The sequence below is a fragment of the Lineus longissimus genome, chromosome 16, assembly GCF_910592395.1.
Source record: "Lineus longissimus chromosome 16, tnLinLong1.2, whole genome shotgun sequence".
NCBI lineage: Eukaryota > Metazoa > Nemertea > Pilidiophora > Heteronemertea > Lineidae > Lineus > Lineus longissimus.
The window spans coordinates 9,100,682-9,120,216 of NC_088323.1; the positions used below are offsets into that span (position 1 = coordinate 9,100,682).

The window sequence follows — 19,535 nt, forward strand, 5'->3', positions numbered from 1 at the left end:
AACGCATAAGGAGAGGGTTACATGTATGTGCTTAAAGTCCCTTTGAAATTGGATGGTTCAGAAAAGTTGTGGAAATGCTGAAACAGTAATCATTATGGGGATCCTAAGTCTTGACTTACGATTAAAAGTTCGCAAATTCCTGACAAAATTGGGTTACCTTGTTGATCAGTTCCACTCTGCCGGATCCTTCGCCGTATCTGTTCATGTTGGGTTGAACGGTCGCGGCATTCCGCCATCTCTTCGTATTAATCTAGCCACCTTCCGAATGTCCTCGGGTGGATGCGGTGATGTTGTGCAAAGGACGTTCTTGACCGGGCATGGGCAATGCCCATAGCATGGTGGAGCCTAAAGGTGTCAACGTAGTCCAGACGTTGATTTAAACTACATCCATGAAGATACCTCCTTTCATGTCTTTCGTTCACAGCACCATCATTGCCACCATCGCTACTGCCTTCACTATCATCATCACCACGTCCACAATCACTACTGCCTCCATCATCATCATCACCACGGTCACCGTCAGTACTGCCTCCATCATCATCACCACGGCCACCATCGCTACTGCCTCCATTATCATCACCACGGTCAACATCACTACTGCCTCCATCATCATCACCACGGCCACCGTTACTACTGCCTCCATCATCATCACCACGGCCACCGTCACTACTGCCTCCATCATCATCACCACGGTCACCATCACTACTGCCCCCACCATCATCACCACAGTCACCATCGCTACTGCCTCCATTATCACCACCACGGTCACCATAACCATTTCTCTCGTCAACATTATCCATTCCAGACACACCCCACCACCAAAAAACAAAGAATCCAAAATCGTAACATCTTGACAGAAATCGAACTACAGATGTCAAATCACAACTAAGAGGGAGCTGCGCCAACACCGAGGTGTACAACTTGCATGACATGATTTGTTATGTCACTTTCTCCATTGATCATTTGAGCCCTTACCCCATCCATATCACTCTAGTATCTTAAAAGTAACGCCTGCTTACACGAGGTGATTAAACATGTATGATTTCTATGCTCAAACATAAGAGAGCATGCATAATGTAGGTCCTGTGCGACATGTCTTCATGCATTTGTCCGATTACAGAGCGATTACTTAAGTCTAGCCATGAGGATATTATTTTTTATGGTCACGTCGGTCCATACATTCACCAATAAGGGAACATTTGTGCAGTTTTGTTTTCATGCAGCCATATCTCCCACGTCAGCACCATCGATCCAGGGCGTTGGAAGACCTGCCTTGAATAATATTGCTTCCCGGTGACCACGTGTGACCTTCAGGGATAATAGCGAGGATTAGAGCCATTCCGACTCCCACTCCGACTGAGCTCCATCATCATGGAGTCGAAATTGTGCTGATATCACTAAAATTCGCTCTCTCTAATATCATAATTGGCGAACTCAATCACGTCACTTCATGAAATATATCGAGACAAGCAAATTTCGATAACGGATTAATGAGGATTTAATTGTCGAAGTGAATTTTCAAAATACATTTGTATTTGTATCACAAATCACAAATCATTGATTCGAAAGAAAAATCCGTTAGCCTCTTTCTTTTTGAAGAACTGAGAGTTTTGAAAACTCAATCGAGAGACTTAGGTTGTGATGAAATGTAGCGATTTGCATGGCACGAGCGTATATATCAAATTCACTTCTGTAAGAAATACATACACTGATCTCCAGCCAGTGGTTACCCTAAACATTTGCGCCGGACACAACAACTGAGACCAAGTAAGTTCTAGTTTTATGGAGCCACATGTTATTCGCAAAAACATTTATCAAAGGTATAAAGTACACCAACCATTTACCATGCGAAAAAATAATTAGGCATATCGCGCTTCACTTGGATAACATCTTGCCAAAAGTAAATCGGCTTTAAAGTAACTGATGATGTCATCGTTTACTGAAAGCCATTGTGCAAATTGTCCGGTGAGCGGAGCCTGGTGTAAAATCGGAAGAACATTTTTATCTCTCAAATTTTAGTGACTGGAAAATAGGACTTTTAGAATTGAAAATCAAACGGCGCGGATTTTGATGGAATTATGGCAACACTCGGATCCAATTTCGAAGCACAGTTAGCCTCTTTCCCGATCAACGCCTCTAATGCCGGTGTAATGTTTTTGAGTGTTTCTATTTTTGAGTGTTTCCCCTCATTGTTTGGGAACGCTAAAAGATAGATTGACAAGTGTTTCCCCCTATTGAAAAGTTATGGTCTCTCTAGCTGCCTATTGTTTGGAAACAATGACACATGGGAAACAACCACAGATGTCACACCGGCACTCCGTTGATGTGGCTCTGTTGGCGGGGAAAACGGCCTACCTGATGTCGAAAACAATCGTTTTCCCCCACAACACCAGTTGCGCTGATCAGAATAAAGGTGAATCACAATACCAGCATGTTTGTCACCTCTCTGATCTGGCGTCCCTAATAGTTCTGATGTGACACACTAATCCAATAGATCGCGATGGCATGATAACTGTAGTTCTAACAAGGTAACGTTCAATCAAAACAACACAACTAGCATCAATAATTGTATTTGGTAATGATGCAAAGAAAACAATGCATGATATTTTGACATCGATTGCTTTGAAAATCGATATCATGGAATAAAATACTGCCACATACGCGCCATATTATTGTAGTTACGTTGCTATTAGGCTTCAGATCATTGATCCTGAAGATAGAGAATTTCAGGCATGGCTGACCCTTCATAAAGGAGTGGTTACAACTATAGATACATTTATTTTCAAAATCGAACCTTCAAAGTCGCTACATCTTCTATGGAGAGTGAGGTGGGCCGTAGGGGCCTCATCAAATTGGCCCAACATATCGACTGCAACGGGATGGTCTGGGACGTCATACCTTCGGGGCGACTGGTGGATGATATATGACCGCGCTATTCCGAACGAGACTTTCCGATCTGTGTACATTTATTTGTTAGTGAATTCGGCAATGTTTTTGTATTCTTGGTGGTGGTGGTGTATAGTAGTTCTTGCAACGGTTATGGGTATGATTCTGTTCAATTTTCTTTCATTCATTACCGCCAATCTGCACTAGAGAGAAAAATGATTATCACCGACTGAGATGCTACACCATGTACACTATCTCCCGGCGCAGATGTAGTAGTGTAATGGGATGGCCCGCTCACCCTGCACTTGGAATGGCCGCCATTGAATCTGAATGTGCTGAAATCGCACATCCGCGTAACTATTGGACATGTTCGACTGTTCATGTTTTTTCTATTCAAAAATTCAAAACATGTTGTGAGGTTAAATGGGAAAATGATAGCCCCTTTTCACCTATAACTTAAGTTACGCAAGATATTTCCCCGTAGAATCACAAAAACCGGCGTGGATCTTGTAGTGTCACCTCTCCCAATAACATTGTTTGAAATTCAGAGCAGTTTATCTGAAAGAATGTTTCTAAGAGACAATACAAGACATGTGGTCAGGGGCTACAATAACCCCGTGGCTTTGGTCATGTAAGAACCCAATTATAGTTGGAATAACTTTTATGGTAATGCAATGTATGTGCCATGAGAAATGTTGCTATCTAGTCAGTGGTGTGGATTTAACTAGAGACACCAGTAACTTATTTTATTTCGAAATAATGTTAGATAAACTAGTACGAATCATCAAATGTATCATTGTTGAAATATAAATGGTTACCATTGTATCTATTGTATCTAAATCATATAGATTTATGATCAAATAATAAAACTCAGGTATAAGGATTGAGAAACCTGGCATATTCATGATTAATGACGGGACATAATTTTAGGGTCTTCAAATACCCCGAACCACCGGGCTACAAATACCCCGAGGTGACCTCGGTCAGAAAAGTTTATCTGAAAAAAAATACTTTTAATAATGACATAAAATGTCGCATACAAAATTATCTGCACACAAAACTGATCACCTGAACCACGTTTCAAAAATATCGATGCTCTGTAAAGTCATTTTAATAGTGAAAGGAGTAACATTTTAATAGTGAAAGGAGTAACAATATCCTCAATAGGAACATTACTACTAGTTCTGGTATCATTATGTATGTTAGCTCCTACAGTGGTAGTAACAGGAGGATCCTTAACTTTTTCAACATTAGTCTTAACCTTTATTTTCTTAACACTGTCTCCTTACATTATGGGTGCTACTATCTTCTTTTTATTGATATCGTTAATACCAGGTTTAGCATTACTTGGAGCTATCAAGATGTTATTATTGTAGTTATCTATCTTACCTACATCTAGAACCATATCTGACCCTATGATGTACAGGCCAGGTCCTAATAACAAAATCTAAATCCTGCTAAGGAAAGTGCATGCTAGATTATTCGGTTTTGTATTGGAATTAAGGCACCTTTATGGGGAAAAACACTTGTGTTTCTCCCAATTGATTGATTTTGGCCCTTTTTTCTACAACAATCGTAGAAATCGTGGATCGCACTTTACTTATGCTGTAATGAAACCTGGACATCAAGAAGTGCAAAAATCAAACCAAAAGACTTTGACAAGGAAGAATAAAGATACAAGCTGAAACATTCGAATAACGCATTCTTTCAATATTAATTACCAACGTCATGTATCCTGTGAACAGAGCTGTAGGCAATAAAAATATATTGGTCGAATTATTTCCACCAATTCTCTCTTACTTACTAAGTCGAGGGCAGAATCTCATTTCAAAGACGATCGCCCACTTTAAACGAGACGGTTATGCTTATTGCATGTGTAAATTCACCTAAAAGACATTGTGGAGTATGAAAAGTCATAAGAGAAAAGATATCAATGAATTTCTTCATAAAACAAAGTCGAGAAGTGGAATGGTTCGATGTCTAGTCAAGCTTAGACGTTTAGATTTAAACCAGATTCCACTTTGAGGAAGTTTCATAATATCAACATTATGAGAGAAATTAATGATAACGGTCTGAAATAGTGCATCCCCTCGGAGCTGTGCAATATCAGTAGTCTCACCTTCTTAAACATGTTGGTCCCGTCTTTATACAGACGAAAGATCTTAACCAGTGTATGAACGAAATGTTCTTTAACAAATACATGTACTATGGAATGTTTGCCACCCAGGATGTTGGTTGATGGTCTGAAAAAGGTTGTGTGATACAATACATGCAAATCTAAACCGTGTTACATGTACATGTGGATGTGTAGTCACTAAACGAGTTACTTGCATTAACTAAGATAAGCTGAGAGTTGCCAGTTATGAAAACTTTTTTGATGAGATACAATTATGATGTGCTAAGTTGCATGGCCAATGAACTCTCCCAAGCATCCTAAGATATTTAACAAAAACAGTCTGATTTTTCAACTGATCCATTTTGTCACCCGCATAATATCGCAGCATCAAAAAGCACATTTTAGAATTTAGATCAACATATTTACGTAAAAAAACAAAACTGTTTGCATTAAACGTTGTGTGTGAACTAATGGTATGTGATTCTCGGGATAAAAGTAAAAGTGAGGACTTTTCAACCGTCCTCGAAACTGTGATTTTAGCTTCCGCTCTTACCGAGCCAATCAAGCTCCCTATTATTATGTACATTTCAAAGTGCTCTGCTGCGGGTTTCTCCTATTCAGCAAATGAGGGTTTTAATTTGTTCACGCAGAATACGTGTCTTTTCCTCACACAATAAATACTTTTGCGGTCAACGGTTTACTGTCACCATATTTTGGCCAGGCGATTATTTGTTCATTCGCACCAAGAATAAGCATGTGATGTGAGACAAACTTGGCATCTAAGGTCATCAATAACGTAGGCCAGGCATCCACATTAGATTGTTCAAGGCATGGCCCCAAATTAAACATAAAAAGAAATATAGCATGTTTCTTAGCGTGAAACTTGTAGCTCTCCTTTGGGCTATAAACCATGTTGGTGACAAACTTCGACCGATGAACCTCAACGACAACGTTATTATATCCAAAGAAGGACACAATTGGAGAGTCTCCCATTTTTCTGAAGAAATCATCACGAAAGATAATCGACGTGGACGTATTATGCTCGTACGGTTTTTCTAAGATAGTGATGGAGTCTGTTCTGACTGATGATTTATAGAGAAAACCATTTAAATCACACCCGATATCTTCTAACATTATGTTATCAATATTAAGCGATTTATCTCTGTCGGCTTCAGACATCAGAGAGTAACGCATCCCTTCTAGGCTTTTAACAAACTGAAGTTTAAGAACGAACCCTACGTTTACTATTTTATACCAATCTAACCAAGACATAGATTGGGTTTTTTTCCTGTTCTTGTGCTTCAGAAATTTGCATCGAAAGGTCAACTCTAAGAAAACATTCTCACCACATGAAACCATTTTGAAATAATCGAACTTCGAATTTTTTGGACCGACACTTTTCGTTAGTTCATCATATGGCAGAATCAACTTTTGGTGATTACCATTTCCATTCAAATCGAATCGAAATGCTCGAAACTTTGCAAAGGCACTTTTCCGTCCACGAGGGGTGCTTACACCTATGACACCATCGCCATATTCGCCAGCAATGTATGTGAGTTCGTTAAAATGAAAATGAGATATCATTTTAAAATCTCCACTATCATCTTGGCTGAAGACGTAGACGTTACGGTGAGGACTCAAGGCGTAATGAAAAACAGCCACTGTGACTATGACATTTTTCCATGTGTGGTAAAAGACTGATTGCGTCCACGGTGGGAACTGACCATAGATCCTTACATCACGGTACGACCGATAGTTGCCCCTCTGCTAGTTCGGCGGTAGAAAATTGAGTACGCAATTTGAAACCGTACTAACCCAATCCGAGGGTCGCTCACTTCGGCCGAGCGCAAGGTGAGGCCCCACAGTACCAAAAAGAAAGCTGTGGCGCTTATTACTCTCGCTTAGTAATTGAAACGCTATTAAACAGTGAATATGAGAATATCCATATTCATTATATGATAATTAGCTGTAAGTTTGCCACGTTTGTCTTCTCCCAAACAGAGCGGTCGTGGAAAGGTCCTTTAAACAATGATGCATGTCATTTATTCGTGCATATTGTTTTTTCCTAAATGCTTGATATTTATTGCGTTTTAAACGTTTGATACCTACGCAATAAATATTTGTATTATTCCATGAGTATCCACGTGTTGATATGAAAACATCAATATCCTTATACTGTTTTTGTAGGCTGTTTCCACTAAATAGGCGCCTTGGCCGGTTTCGAATTTCGAATTTCAAGTGCGCTTTCTGGGCTTTGACGTTCCAACTCACGCTCCGACTATATCTCCGCGGTTGAATTACATTTACAGTTATCTGGTAATATATTCAGTTAATCAACGCAAGTTTTCATAGTGATATTCCATCTGTAGTAGTTTTTTTTATATTCCGAAATTGGATCGGTGCAAAATATTGACACAACGAAGTGGTTTCCGAGTTGCTGACAACGACTTGGAATACCACTTTATTATTATACGCCTGCGGCACATGTCTGGAATTCCAAAGTAATTTTGTGGAGGTCCACGTATTTATCACTGTGGCAAGTTTTAATTCGAAGCTCGCGCATAGTGTTGGCAGTTTTATTCTATTGTGTATATTTCATAGGCATCGCATCGTTCAATTGCACGAGTCATATAAGTCACGCGACTGTCGAAACAAATTCTAACAATGATGGACGCGTATGGCAAGCGGAGTGTCCAGTAATTACAAAAACCTAGATTTATTTTTTAAAAACTGTTTTTTTACCTAATAAACTGAGTTTATTTGGAAAAAATATAGTTTTTTTTAAAACAACCTTGTTTATTAGCTAATAAACCGAGTTTCTTTAATAAAACCAAGTTTTTTTACTTTCTTTCCTAATAAAGTAGGGTTTTTAACAGAAACTAACATTTTATGCTAAAAAAACAGGTTTTTTACCTAAAAACTTGTTTTTTTACCACATAATCGTATAAGATATAAGTTTCTGTACAGAAATGTCCATTTATTCAATAAAACAAGGTTTATTACCAAAACAATCTAGTTTATTTTAAAAAACTATGTTAATTACTCATAAACCTAGTTTTTTTTTAAAAACCTGGTTTATTAGGAAACTTACATTTTTAAACCTCGATCCTACCTACATTTAGTTATCTGGGATGAGGTTAGGGTCTCACTAACTAGTTTACAGAGTGCAGTGCAGTGCAGCATTAGTACCACGTGGTGCCGAGGTTGCCCATCCTCGTCCCGATAACATCGCGGATTGGTGTACATGGGGCGAGGTAGAAAATACAAGTTTCTCGATAGAAAGTAGGTTTTTGCACGCCGTTTGTCCAGTTATTCAAAATAACCTACATTTTTACAATAAAACCAGGTTTTATTGCAAAAACGAAGTTGTTTTGTATAAAACCGAGTTTGTTACGTAAAAAGGTAGGTTTATCAGCCATTTGTCCAGTTATTGTTAAGAAACCAAGGTTTTTTTTCTATAAAACTAAGTTTATTACCACTAGATGAAAATCTTATATCATTGGGAATAACACCAAATTTATTTGTTAAACTTGACATTTGGTGGATAGAAACAAGGTTTATTAGGTAAAAAACTGGTTTTATTAAAGAAACTCGGTTTTTTAGGAAAAAAACAAGGTTGCTTTAAAAGAAACCTATATTTTTTCCAAATAAACTTAGTTTATTAGGTAAAAAACCAAGCTTTTTGAATAAATCTAGGTTTTTTTAATTACTGGACACTCTGCTTGCCATAGACGCGTTGCGCGGAGGATGGAGATCGTTCCATAGAACGAGTCATTCAAAAAAATTGTTTGCAAACAAATTGTAGTTAAACCTAACATACTTGATAACACTAAATATGCTGTTTGAGGTTGACTGGCCTCATTTGCCCTGGTACATGTAGGCAATCAGTCCTGGACAAAGAAAATTATTATATCAAACCGTGAAGTACACGGGATCGTCAGTCAGGCAAAAGGACAGAGAAGGACAGAATTAAGAGCACCGCCGTAACGGCGTTTAAGTGGCTGTGCACGTAGTAACCACAGCAAATAATGTCTTTATTGCAAAATCGGTTGCGAATATGAAAACTGAAATATTGCCCACCTGCTTTTTCCAAAGCCGATGTCTTGTTTTCCGGTCACGGCAATTCCAGCGCTTGATAGCAGCATCCTTGTGAAGATGACAGATTCCCGTTTGACCGTGGCCATCATGGCCGTTCAGGGAGGTGGTGGAAAAGGCAACACACCTGTGAATATTCGAGCATGCTACGCCACATCGAAGAATCGACTGAATTCGTAAGATTGCATAAGTTAGATAATTATCGGTTCCGCTAATGTTCATTGTCATGAAATGGAATGAGGAAAACACTAAACTTTCTGAATCCATGTCGATCTTTGTCAGCACGTACAATAACCCCCATCTAGTCATGTAATGCATGAACACGGTCTACGAACTCTTGACTGGACGACCTGCTTTCTCGAGATAGTGATGGTGTCATGGCAATTTCCACAGACAAATCTTTCTGTTGCAAAGCTTCAAAGAAAATGGCATCAATGCTATTATTACGAATCTAGACGTGTATTATGTAAATTACAACCCTACCATATGAACGAATTGGCTTGTGATGAGAGACGCCCGGACGCCCGATCACTCCCGACGCCCACGCCCGGGCCCACCACCCCGGGATCTGCAGACTACTTTCACCAAAATGAAATGGTTACGGATCAACCCCAAAATAGAGATGTAATGAAACACTTTCGCTTTCTAAAATCATAAGGTCGCTCAAAATATACAATATATTTTAGTAATTAGTAAAGCATGACGTTTGGGTGTATTTTCACACGTTTCTTAAAGTTTTTGATGTTTGTGAAAAAATAAGTCCGTAATCCGGAGTCCGTAATCCGAAATTCGAAATCCGAAATTTGAAATCCAATGTGAACCAATCAGAGATAAGCTTACAAAGAAGGTAATTGTTCATTTTATACCGGTTTTGCTTACACAGACCAGCGTACATGTACATGTAGTCCGGTGAAGGGCTGTATTGACAACGTTGAATCTAAGTTCTACCATGTCTTTACCGCTCGTTTCAGTATGAAATTGACAAGGGGCCCATAGCTCAGCAGAAGCAATACAATTGAACTATTGTCAATTCATCCTTACGTCAGGAATGCATTGTGGTACACTTAAAGTTCACCAGTCACAGGTTGATCTTATCTTGTTTATATAAACGTCTATTTTCCATCTACTTGGTTTTGATATTTTGTAACCTTTCTTCTGATTGGTTTATTTCTATTGGATTTCACTTTTCGGATTTCAAATTTCGGATTTCGGATTTCGTATTTCGTATTTCGGATTTAAGATAAGCTTGATCCGCGCTCATCAGTAAATGAAATTTTTTCAGAATTGTACTATAACGTGCAACGTGTTCTAAATTATGCTATTGAAATCTTATATACACACTAATCATTATGCCCTAATTTAGCATGTATGTATACATATGTACATGTATACGCATATATCTTTATTCGACATGTAAATTACATTTACATTTCTTGAAAAATAAATGAATGCAGATTATTTGAATACAAATTATGGTGCAGGCGCAAGCACATATAATACATGTTACTCAGTGCACAGAAATTCAAGGATGGTTCTTATATTTATATTCCCGCGGTTATTATCCCGTAAATGTAGAAAATCCCTAAAATGACGTCAGAAGGATGAACGTACTGCAGCGCGCCAGTTTTCCAAATTGTAGAACGCCGTGCCCCGATCAAACCAGCAATGTATGAGATAAGAGTTAGACACAGATGAAGAGCTACCATCTAACGCTAACTGAAAAGCTATTTGAGTGAAAGTGTCTTTTATAACAAAAGACCTATTCATGAAATGTAAAAATCTGTTCTGGAGGGTGACTTCTATCGGTCATGATAAAGTTAAGGCACAGTTCTTGGATAAACAGATAATATTCTTCTGACCGTCTTCCTCCATGCCGTATAAAATAAGTTGATAGTCCTAACACCAAGGTCCCGCAGGGCAGAACCATACAAAGGCATCCAAAAAGATTGAATAATTTAAAGTGATACTATGATGTGATTTACAACTTAGCGGAAATACGTCCGTTTTTAATTGTTGATCACAAATGTAAAGCTCAAATTTTCCATTTTTGATTAGATTTATTATAAAATCGCTGTTTTAGTCGCGTCAGACTGGCCAACTGCCGAAGACGTTTTGAAAAACCCGCACTAAGTCACGTGACCTCATGACGTCACAACATGAACAAGTCAGACCGTCGAATATTTTCCTATTCGCTCTGGGAAGAAGCTATATCCGCAGTAGTTCGCGTACGCTCAGGAAAATCTAATGAATATTAAATGAGGTCTAAAAATAGTTTTAGGAATACCATTATTATGACGTCACCGATGGAATTTCCTGGTTGGACTTAGGAAATGTATGATGAAATGACTAGGACTGTGGACTTGGGGGGGGGGGGGGGGGGGCGTCCCTTCCCTTACTTTGTTACTTCGAGATTTTTTCCAAATGTGCTGGAAGACTCCCAACGGCAAACGAATTTGGAGTTGGTTCTCGAAGTTGTGTTCCGGCGGAGCATCCGGAGGAGAAGATGAACCACCGGCTGGTGACCTCTCGACTCGAATTTCATGGTGACGGCCCGGTTCTTTGATAGGGTCAGGCCTGCGGAAAACCCCAACACCTTCAGTTTTGCTGGTGTTGCCGCAAAACATCGCAGCACAACGCCACCCGACAACCCTTTTCTTCTTCTTCTCCATAATCGTCAATTCTTATCGTGTATATATCGTGTGTATATATATATCGTGTATCCTGTAAGGACAGGATGGAATGTCAATGGTCAATGACAGTTGTAAATAGACGAATGAGATTTTTTTTCGCGGGAATGTAAACCACCGCGAATGTAAACCACTGTTCATGTTGTGACGTCATCAACGAAAACGTCGTCGGCGTAGCATGATTTCAACGGCATCGAAGCGAGCCGTCCGGGCGGGATTAAAACCATCAATTTCTAGAAAATGTGCATTTCGATTCGAAAACCTTACCGATCTATGAGAAAGTGACGTAGTCATTTGTCAAAAACAGCTAAAACATTAAATGGTGAAATTGGACACGAGTTACCCTTTAACTTCTGTATCAAAATTACTGAAATGAAACCTTGACAAAAGGACACTGACCGTTCTGTTAAAATCATATATAGACTTTATAATATGTTTATCTTGAGAATCTGCTCCAATGATATTTCTAAGGTGGGTAGCAGTTCCATTTGCCCGTACAGGAATATAACCTGATCAAGGCCCTTTTAAGTGTCAGTCCATGATACCACCATGCAGGATCATGCAAATGGTGGCAAGGTGGGGGGTCAACAGATCTAGTTGTAATTTCTACCACAGACCTGTCCTAGGGTACTATAAAGGCTGGTGGATTGGTTTCGAAAATAACCCCACAGTTTTGGGGTACGGCTGTTAACCATTTCCTACTCATTTTCCTTTTAAAAAAACATGCATTATCCCTCAAAATAGGCTAAGTCTTTTGTCAATTTTCGTGCATCAAACAGAATTATCACTAAACACCGCCTATTGAAATTGAAAGTACATGATCTGAGCTACCTTTTCATGCCTTTTGTTTTGCCCCAGGTACATTTTAAAGACAGGTACAGTACGTCCCAAAAACAATGCAATCTCAAATTTCAGTAAAAAGGCAATTTTAACTCTCCTTTAGCTCCAACACTGCAGTTTTTTAGGTGATGCCACTTCCAGGTAAGGAAGTCAGAATGCTGTTTTTTAATTTGCAAAAGAAAAAAATCCGGCCGCCCTTACGGTTTTCCGGTGAGGGGGTCGAGTCGCGCCCTTCTCACTGGTGCCCATTTTTTGCCCATTCCCTCAGATAACTGACGAACTACACATGCTTTCCAAATAAAATTACATTTTTAGATGTTAGTGAACCCCCCTCTCCCTTGCCCTCCCACACACTCCCTCAAACAACCTAGAGGCCTTTATTACCCCTGTGGAGGCTTAGCGGTCTAGGCGGAAACGAAAACCAGCAACGACAACAACAACAACAGTTACAGTTACAATGCATTGTGTACATGCACATGTACATTGTGTGATAGTCTATTGAAAATGGAACCTGAAAAATCACAGTTGAATTGTGGATTTGCTGTCATATCCAAGGATATCGAGTGTGGTACTTACGCTTCATACCCCAATGACAAGAGTGTGATCCCCTTGAAACAATGTAAGAAGGATGTGCACTCCCATTTGATGCGTTGGATGTCCTCCAGGAAAGCCAGTCAAGTCAAAAGTGAATGGGAGCTCGTAGCACTTCGTGCTGGCGTGTTTGATATGAGTTCTCCAGTTCTGGACACCACAATATGCCCGAACCACCGATACAAGTTGAGTTTATCATGGAATCAGCAAAGGAGATGCCAGCACCCACTTCATCAACCCTCTAAAACAAGTCGGAAGCCCAGAAAAGATGGTGGTTCAGTTCATCGAGTGATGTCTCGGGAAATATACATCAAGTAGGGAGTTTTTGTCCCAGTTGGCTCAGGTAAGGGATCAGTCTCAAAATCACTGAAGTAGAAAAGAAGCAGTAGGCCTGTAATGATACCCACTCTGACTAAACCTAACTTTGGTGCAAAACCAACTGAGTGATAACGATTTACCACTTCACTTGTGTTCTTCCTAGAAAGTTGATTGGAGCCTTGGCTTTATGATCAGGAAGTCCCAGTTATGATTCCCTGCCAGTGCCACTGGAGGTGATGCTTCACTGCCGTACAAAATCAGCATGGCCGGTCGCATTATCAAAACAAGTCTATCATCATCATCATGTCCTCACACTATTATATTGCACATCATATTATCATTACCCCCATAATCTGACCAGTGCCTTTTCAGCTCTGTGTAAAGGATGTGAGGCTAAACATCGAGTATCTGTGGCAAATGTAGAACCAGCACCCATGGATACAGAGGTGAGTTGAATGAAAAAAAAGGGGAGAAGATTCGGGTGCATATTGGTTAATTCTGCCTGCAGCGACTGACTTACATGTAAGAAGGTCACTGATGAGAGAGGAGGGACTAAGCTGAAAACCTTGATGCCATTCTGGCTCCCATCTCCTTGGCAATGAGGGATTCTAAGCTAAACCTGATTCTCCATCAATATCTTTTTTCAGTCCGCTGTTGCCTCTTCCTCTGTTCAACAAGTCGACGCCTTAGAAAACCCAGCAGACGGGACAGAAGGGCAATCTCTCAAGTCAGATATACATGTAAATGTAGGCCATGAGGTAAGTGTTCAGTCATCGCATGGTTAATGAAGTTTTTTACTGCAAGCATTTCGAGCTGATTTGACTAGACCACCAAGTACTATACAGGGTGGCCTGAAACTGAAAATTGGTTCGGTACACATCCCAATACTCGCAGCCAGCCGAACGAAAAGCGGAAATCAACAAAAGATGATGCTGGTACGCAAGAGCAGCGAAAACCGGTGCAAAAAATGTCGATTTGTTCTATCTTTGTCCGCGAGAGGCGCTGCATTTCTGAGTTTGTTATATATCATACACATACTTGCCAAATACTATGCTGATATTTTCAGGGAGGAGTTGGAGATGTTCAGTATCCAATTAAGATTCAATCAGCAAGTGGTGGTGAAGGTGATGGATCTTCCTCTGAAACAGATTTGCTTATCAAGGTGAGATATGAACTACTGAGAGCACAGTCTGATAGGGTGGTAAAATTATCCTTTCTGCTTCTAAAGTTTCGTGACCACTTTACGAGATGAGGTGTGTCACTTTTTACGTAATTGGTAAATGAACAGTATCAGAAGCTCTGTTAATGAGAACTTCATAGTGCATGATTGCCATTTGAAGACCTATGTTGCCTCTTTGCAGAGAGGCCACCCTCTATACAGCGGCCTTTCCAAAAAATATTATCTTATAAAATGTATTATCTGTTTTTTTCAGGGTCGCCACTTTTTACCAGGGAATGGTGGCTCGAGCCCTAGCACAGAGACCACTAGTGGGAATAATGATGCTCGTGATATACTAGACATCACGTGGGCCCCAACCCCAGCGCCAAAGAATTTTGAGCTTGCCACGCTGAATAGGTTTCTGCAGCAGGGAGGATGTGCACCAGTAGAAGGCCAGCTCCAAACTGCAATTGGTTAAAAAATGATTTTATAGCGATATCTTGGGATAAATTTGAACTTTGGCTTTCAGTAAACAATTGTAAATGCCAAGATAGATTTTTAATGTCAGTATACTTAGTAGCGCTAATGTCAGTTTTGAACAACCAAGCCTGCTACTGGAAAGTGGGACTCTCTCCTGATACTATCCTGCACTTGGGCCTGACATGTAGTACCGTAAATGAGGTGTTACTAGTATTGGTCCCTCCCTAGTAGTGGTTAGTAGTGGTTTGGCTATTGTCTGCAAAATAGCCTTTTTGCTATGTATCATTATATTAGCTTGTAAATAAATCACCCATTTGTAAAAAAAAAGTGTCCCTGCTTCTTAGGTGGCAGCACTGTCCTCTGCAGACAGGTACAAGTGTAGCATGTGGAAAGTTGTGATCTCTCCTAAGGGACTGGACAGTACCGTAACTCAGTTCATGAAAAACTTCTCCATTCCAGTACATGTATATGTACAATTTAGCCAATGCTAGAGCAACTCCAGGAGAACATTTCACCGCCAACCAAGGAGCTAAAAACTTCCAATAGCAGTACTCTGACGGTGCAGCCAACTGCAGGGTTGTCCTCATCAAACAGTAATTACAGTAGGAACTGCACCTTTGGTCAATTGGCTCCTTAGCAATGGAAGGTGTTACTAGTATGTGAAATGAGCACTTCTGCAAGGTTCTTAGGAACCGGATGATCCCTGCATGGGTTGATAAAGATGTATTAGTAGGTCATACCACATGCCCTTCAGGTGCCTTAGCCATGGGGGGGGGGGGGGGGGGTCCAACCCTTACAACATGCTCTGGCAGCATGACACAGGCTAATGAATGGGTCAACATTAGCATCCTCACCAACAAGGGGGTTTCTTTAGGTTTTCGGACATGTAGCTTATTCAATTACGTTGCCATCAGGTAGGCCAAGGCCGAAATGTTATTTGAAATTCAAATCAGCATTTCAGGACCTATGGGGCCCAATTCCCCAAAGGGCTTTCATCAAGGGCAAATTTGTAGTGATGAGCTTGTTCTTTTTTGGGGGAAAAATGCAAGTGGAGTTATTTACCGGTAGGCCTACTTAAAATAGGTTAGTAGGCCTAGGCATGGGGGGGGGGGGGGGGGGGGGGTGATCATGGTGGTTGACAGTAACTACTAATCCTCATGGCCAGCACCAAGCATAAATTATGTGTTCATTATGCATTTATTTTATGATTCATCAAGTGTACAAAAGGTGGCAGCACTAGCCAATGAGTGTCATTTTGGTGGAAAATAGCACTTTTTCCTTGGTTTATCCTGGGAAAACAGTAAAAGCGGCCGGAAATTTTATTTCTGATTTTGAAAGTAGGTATCATTACCTTTATCATGTGCAAGCCACAGCATTCAAAGACCTGCAGTGTTGGAGATATGAGCGTCGATAGAGAGCTCTTCCTAAGCACTGCCCCTAGGTATGCATAATTACTAGGCCTAGCACGACCAAAGTATGAAGTGTTACTCAATGACCTGTCGCAGAATGGAAGATCTCATCAAATACTTCCATCATACAAAGGGGGAAAATCCAGCTATTTTTTTTAGTCTCTGCAGGAGTGCCCAACATTGACCCAAAAATACACAAAAAATAGGGGGAAAAAAGCTAAAACAAGCCCCCTAACTAGGCCTGCCCCCAACTCGGTTGCTAGTGATTTTTGAGAGTCATCAATTGCTGTGTAATGATGTCTTAGTGGAAGGATCTTGCATACCTAATCTCGTTAAAAACGGTTGACCCCCACCTTGCCACCCTCTGCATGGTGGTATCATGGACTGACACTTAACAATGTTAGATTACAAATTGATGGTTGATTACAAAAAAAACACAGCTCAATTGTAGGTCTATGCTATTTGGAGACATCACAGGATGAAATTTGGTTAACAAGATATTCGTCTGACATAGTTTATAGTTAAAAACTTGAGAGTTAATTGTTTGCGATTTAATTGCAGATTTAACCCTTGGTGATGAACATTGCGGTATCACTGATTATCTGGAAGCAACCACTGTAGCGGAAAAGTACTTGGTAGCAGGTAGTATTTCACCTAATTGAATTGCAGGGTTACCAGCAGCTATTTCAGCATTTCAATTGACGTTGTGTGCTGCCTCATGATCTTAGCTAGATGTACCGGTATTCTGAATTTGGATTCTACACAGTATGCTTTTTTGTGACTGTATGAATTTATCACGCCTTTTTATTGGGCCATGGTTACACACACTGTATACTTCATTTACGTGTGACCAAGCTACATGTGCATACATGCAGTGCTCGAGCTTTAAAGCATGGTATTCTATGGACCATTGTATGTCTTCTGTTCCAGGGCCCATATGCATAAAACTTCTCAGCTCTTAAATTTGTTTTTCACTGAAGGGTCGCCTACGATTTCCTAGCAAAGAAAATTACTTAAGTGGGATGCATATAACCTATCTAAGGTAATACTTATGAAAGAATTTATCCTTCGGCCCAAGTTTTTTTTCTAAGGATCTTTTGATACTTCAGATGCTTTATGCATACGGGCCCAGGCCCTTATACAACAAACCGTTCAAAGGGTCTTTTCTAACAGCCTTTTTGCAATTAACTTCATTAAGTGCTTGAAGAGCACTACACAATACCAATTGATAAGCCATCCAGGATGTCCATGTGTTTCTTTTCACTTCCAATGTACCTTATTAATCAGTGACCCTTCCAGTGTTGCTTCACACGCAAAAAAAACCCACAATTTTTCATGTGACTTTTTGGGTACATTTCACCTAAAGGTTACAGCATATTTTATGCCCAATGTTTTAACCAAGACCCAATTATCAAGCAAGACGACTTTCAGCTAAATGCTGGTATTTTTTAATTGATTTTAAGGCTGCGAAAAAAATTCAATTGTCTCTTAATTAGGTTGTTCCGTAGCTCCACAAAAACAAGAAGTGATAACTACTGGCTAATACAAAATGAGTTAATTTCTTTAACCAAAATAATGCATATATATATTTACAAACCGCTTAGGATAAAGTTCATACACCGGGAAATAATTTAATATCACAATGTCAATGCCTCAAATGCCACTATCCTCATCTCATGAAAAGTCATAGTTATGTACATGTACAATCCTGAATGTCGGTACCTCTCGAATGACTACGGGATAAAGTTTGTCATGACCGTGATTAACGTAAATGACACCAGATGTCGATATCATGAAAGACTCACAATGACTAACACAACACAACTGCTCATCCACGTCTCTTATAAACAATTGATTTCCCATGATTGGGCTCATCCACAACTCTGTTGAAAAATGGATTTCCCTTGACAGGGCTCATCCATTTTGTTGCACACACGACGGAATTCCCAGAAGGTATCGTGTTGATGAAGTGCCTGTCTCAAGGCCTCGTTCGTACACTGCATATAAAATGCACACTGGCTCACAGTTTCACATGTACACGAATGTACATCGTTTTGAGAAGTCTTAAACATGGATTAAAATCCCATCTCACAGATACTGACTTCCTGCCACCTGTTTAGGTACACTTCTGCCTCCATATCAGAATGTTCCCAACACATAATTTAGCTGCGCTTACACCACGAAATATTGGTGGACCAATTGCACTTACACCACCACATTGCCGCGACAAATTGGTTCGGCAATCCATTGCCGATACAAATTGCCGAGCGAATTTGTCCCACCAAGCTTGATGGTCCAAATTCGCCCGGCTTGTTAAAAGCTCGGCTTTGTCGTGGTGTACGCGCAAATGGTTCGGCAATTAGCTAGTTAGATGGTTCGGCTCCAGGCGGCGCTTTCGAAATGGCGCTTTCTGCCAAGGCTTTCCGCGTTCTGCTTATTGTTTGCGCGCCATCTGTAGCCGGATTTTATAACTAGCTGCAGCGCTGGTGTAAGCGCTTGGTGGATTTTCGATGGTGCGGCATTGGTTCCCGAACCAAGATTGGTGGTCCATTTTCAGGTGGTGTAAGTGCGGCTCTTACCTCTTTGAATGGGCTAATATTGTCCTCATTTTATGAGCTTACATTCACTTGTGCTGATATGCCATCTTGTTAATTGGGAAGGGAAGAAGGGTTGGGCAAAACAGAGGAAGAAACCAAATTTAGTTGAGAAAATTTTAACCAGGTGGCAGCAAAATATCTCTAGCAGTCAGCATTGTTACAATATTTGTAAAAAGTTGGCTTCAATAAATAAAGTTACGACCGAACCACTGACTGCACATAGGTTCACGACCGAACATAGGTTAGGGTAATTATAATTCTTTATTTTTCGTCATAATTGATCATCACACTATCGAATACACCATACCTGTAAATACATGTATGAAGTGAATCGGACTTTCAGGAGCAGAAATGCAT

The 19,535-nt window shown here is 40.1% G+C and overlaps 1 protein-coding gene and 1 long non-coding RNA gene across 2 annotated transcripts; one reads left to right on the top strand and one right to left on the bottom strand.

Annotated features, from left to right (window-relative positions):
- Window positions 1–245: 245 nt before the first annotated feature.
- Window positions 246–800, bottom strand: LOC135500857 (S-antigen protein-like). The gene has a single exon (XM_064792524.1). The coding sequence runs from the start codon at window positions 798–800 to the stop codon at window positions 246–248; it is 555 nt and encodes a 184-aa protein (XP_064648594.1).
- A 13,423-nt stretch (window positions 801–14,223) lies between these two features.
- Window positions 14,224–15,849, top strand: LOC135500769 (uncharacterized). Its single transcript, XR_010449520.1, has 3 exons — window positions 14,224–14,291; window positions 14,600–14,695; window positions 14,967–15,849. It is a non-coding gene; the product is annotated as an uncharacterized LOC135500769 (long non-coding RNA).
- The last annotated feature ends 3,686 nt before the right edge of the window (window positions 15,850–19,535 follow it).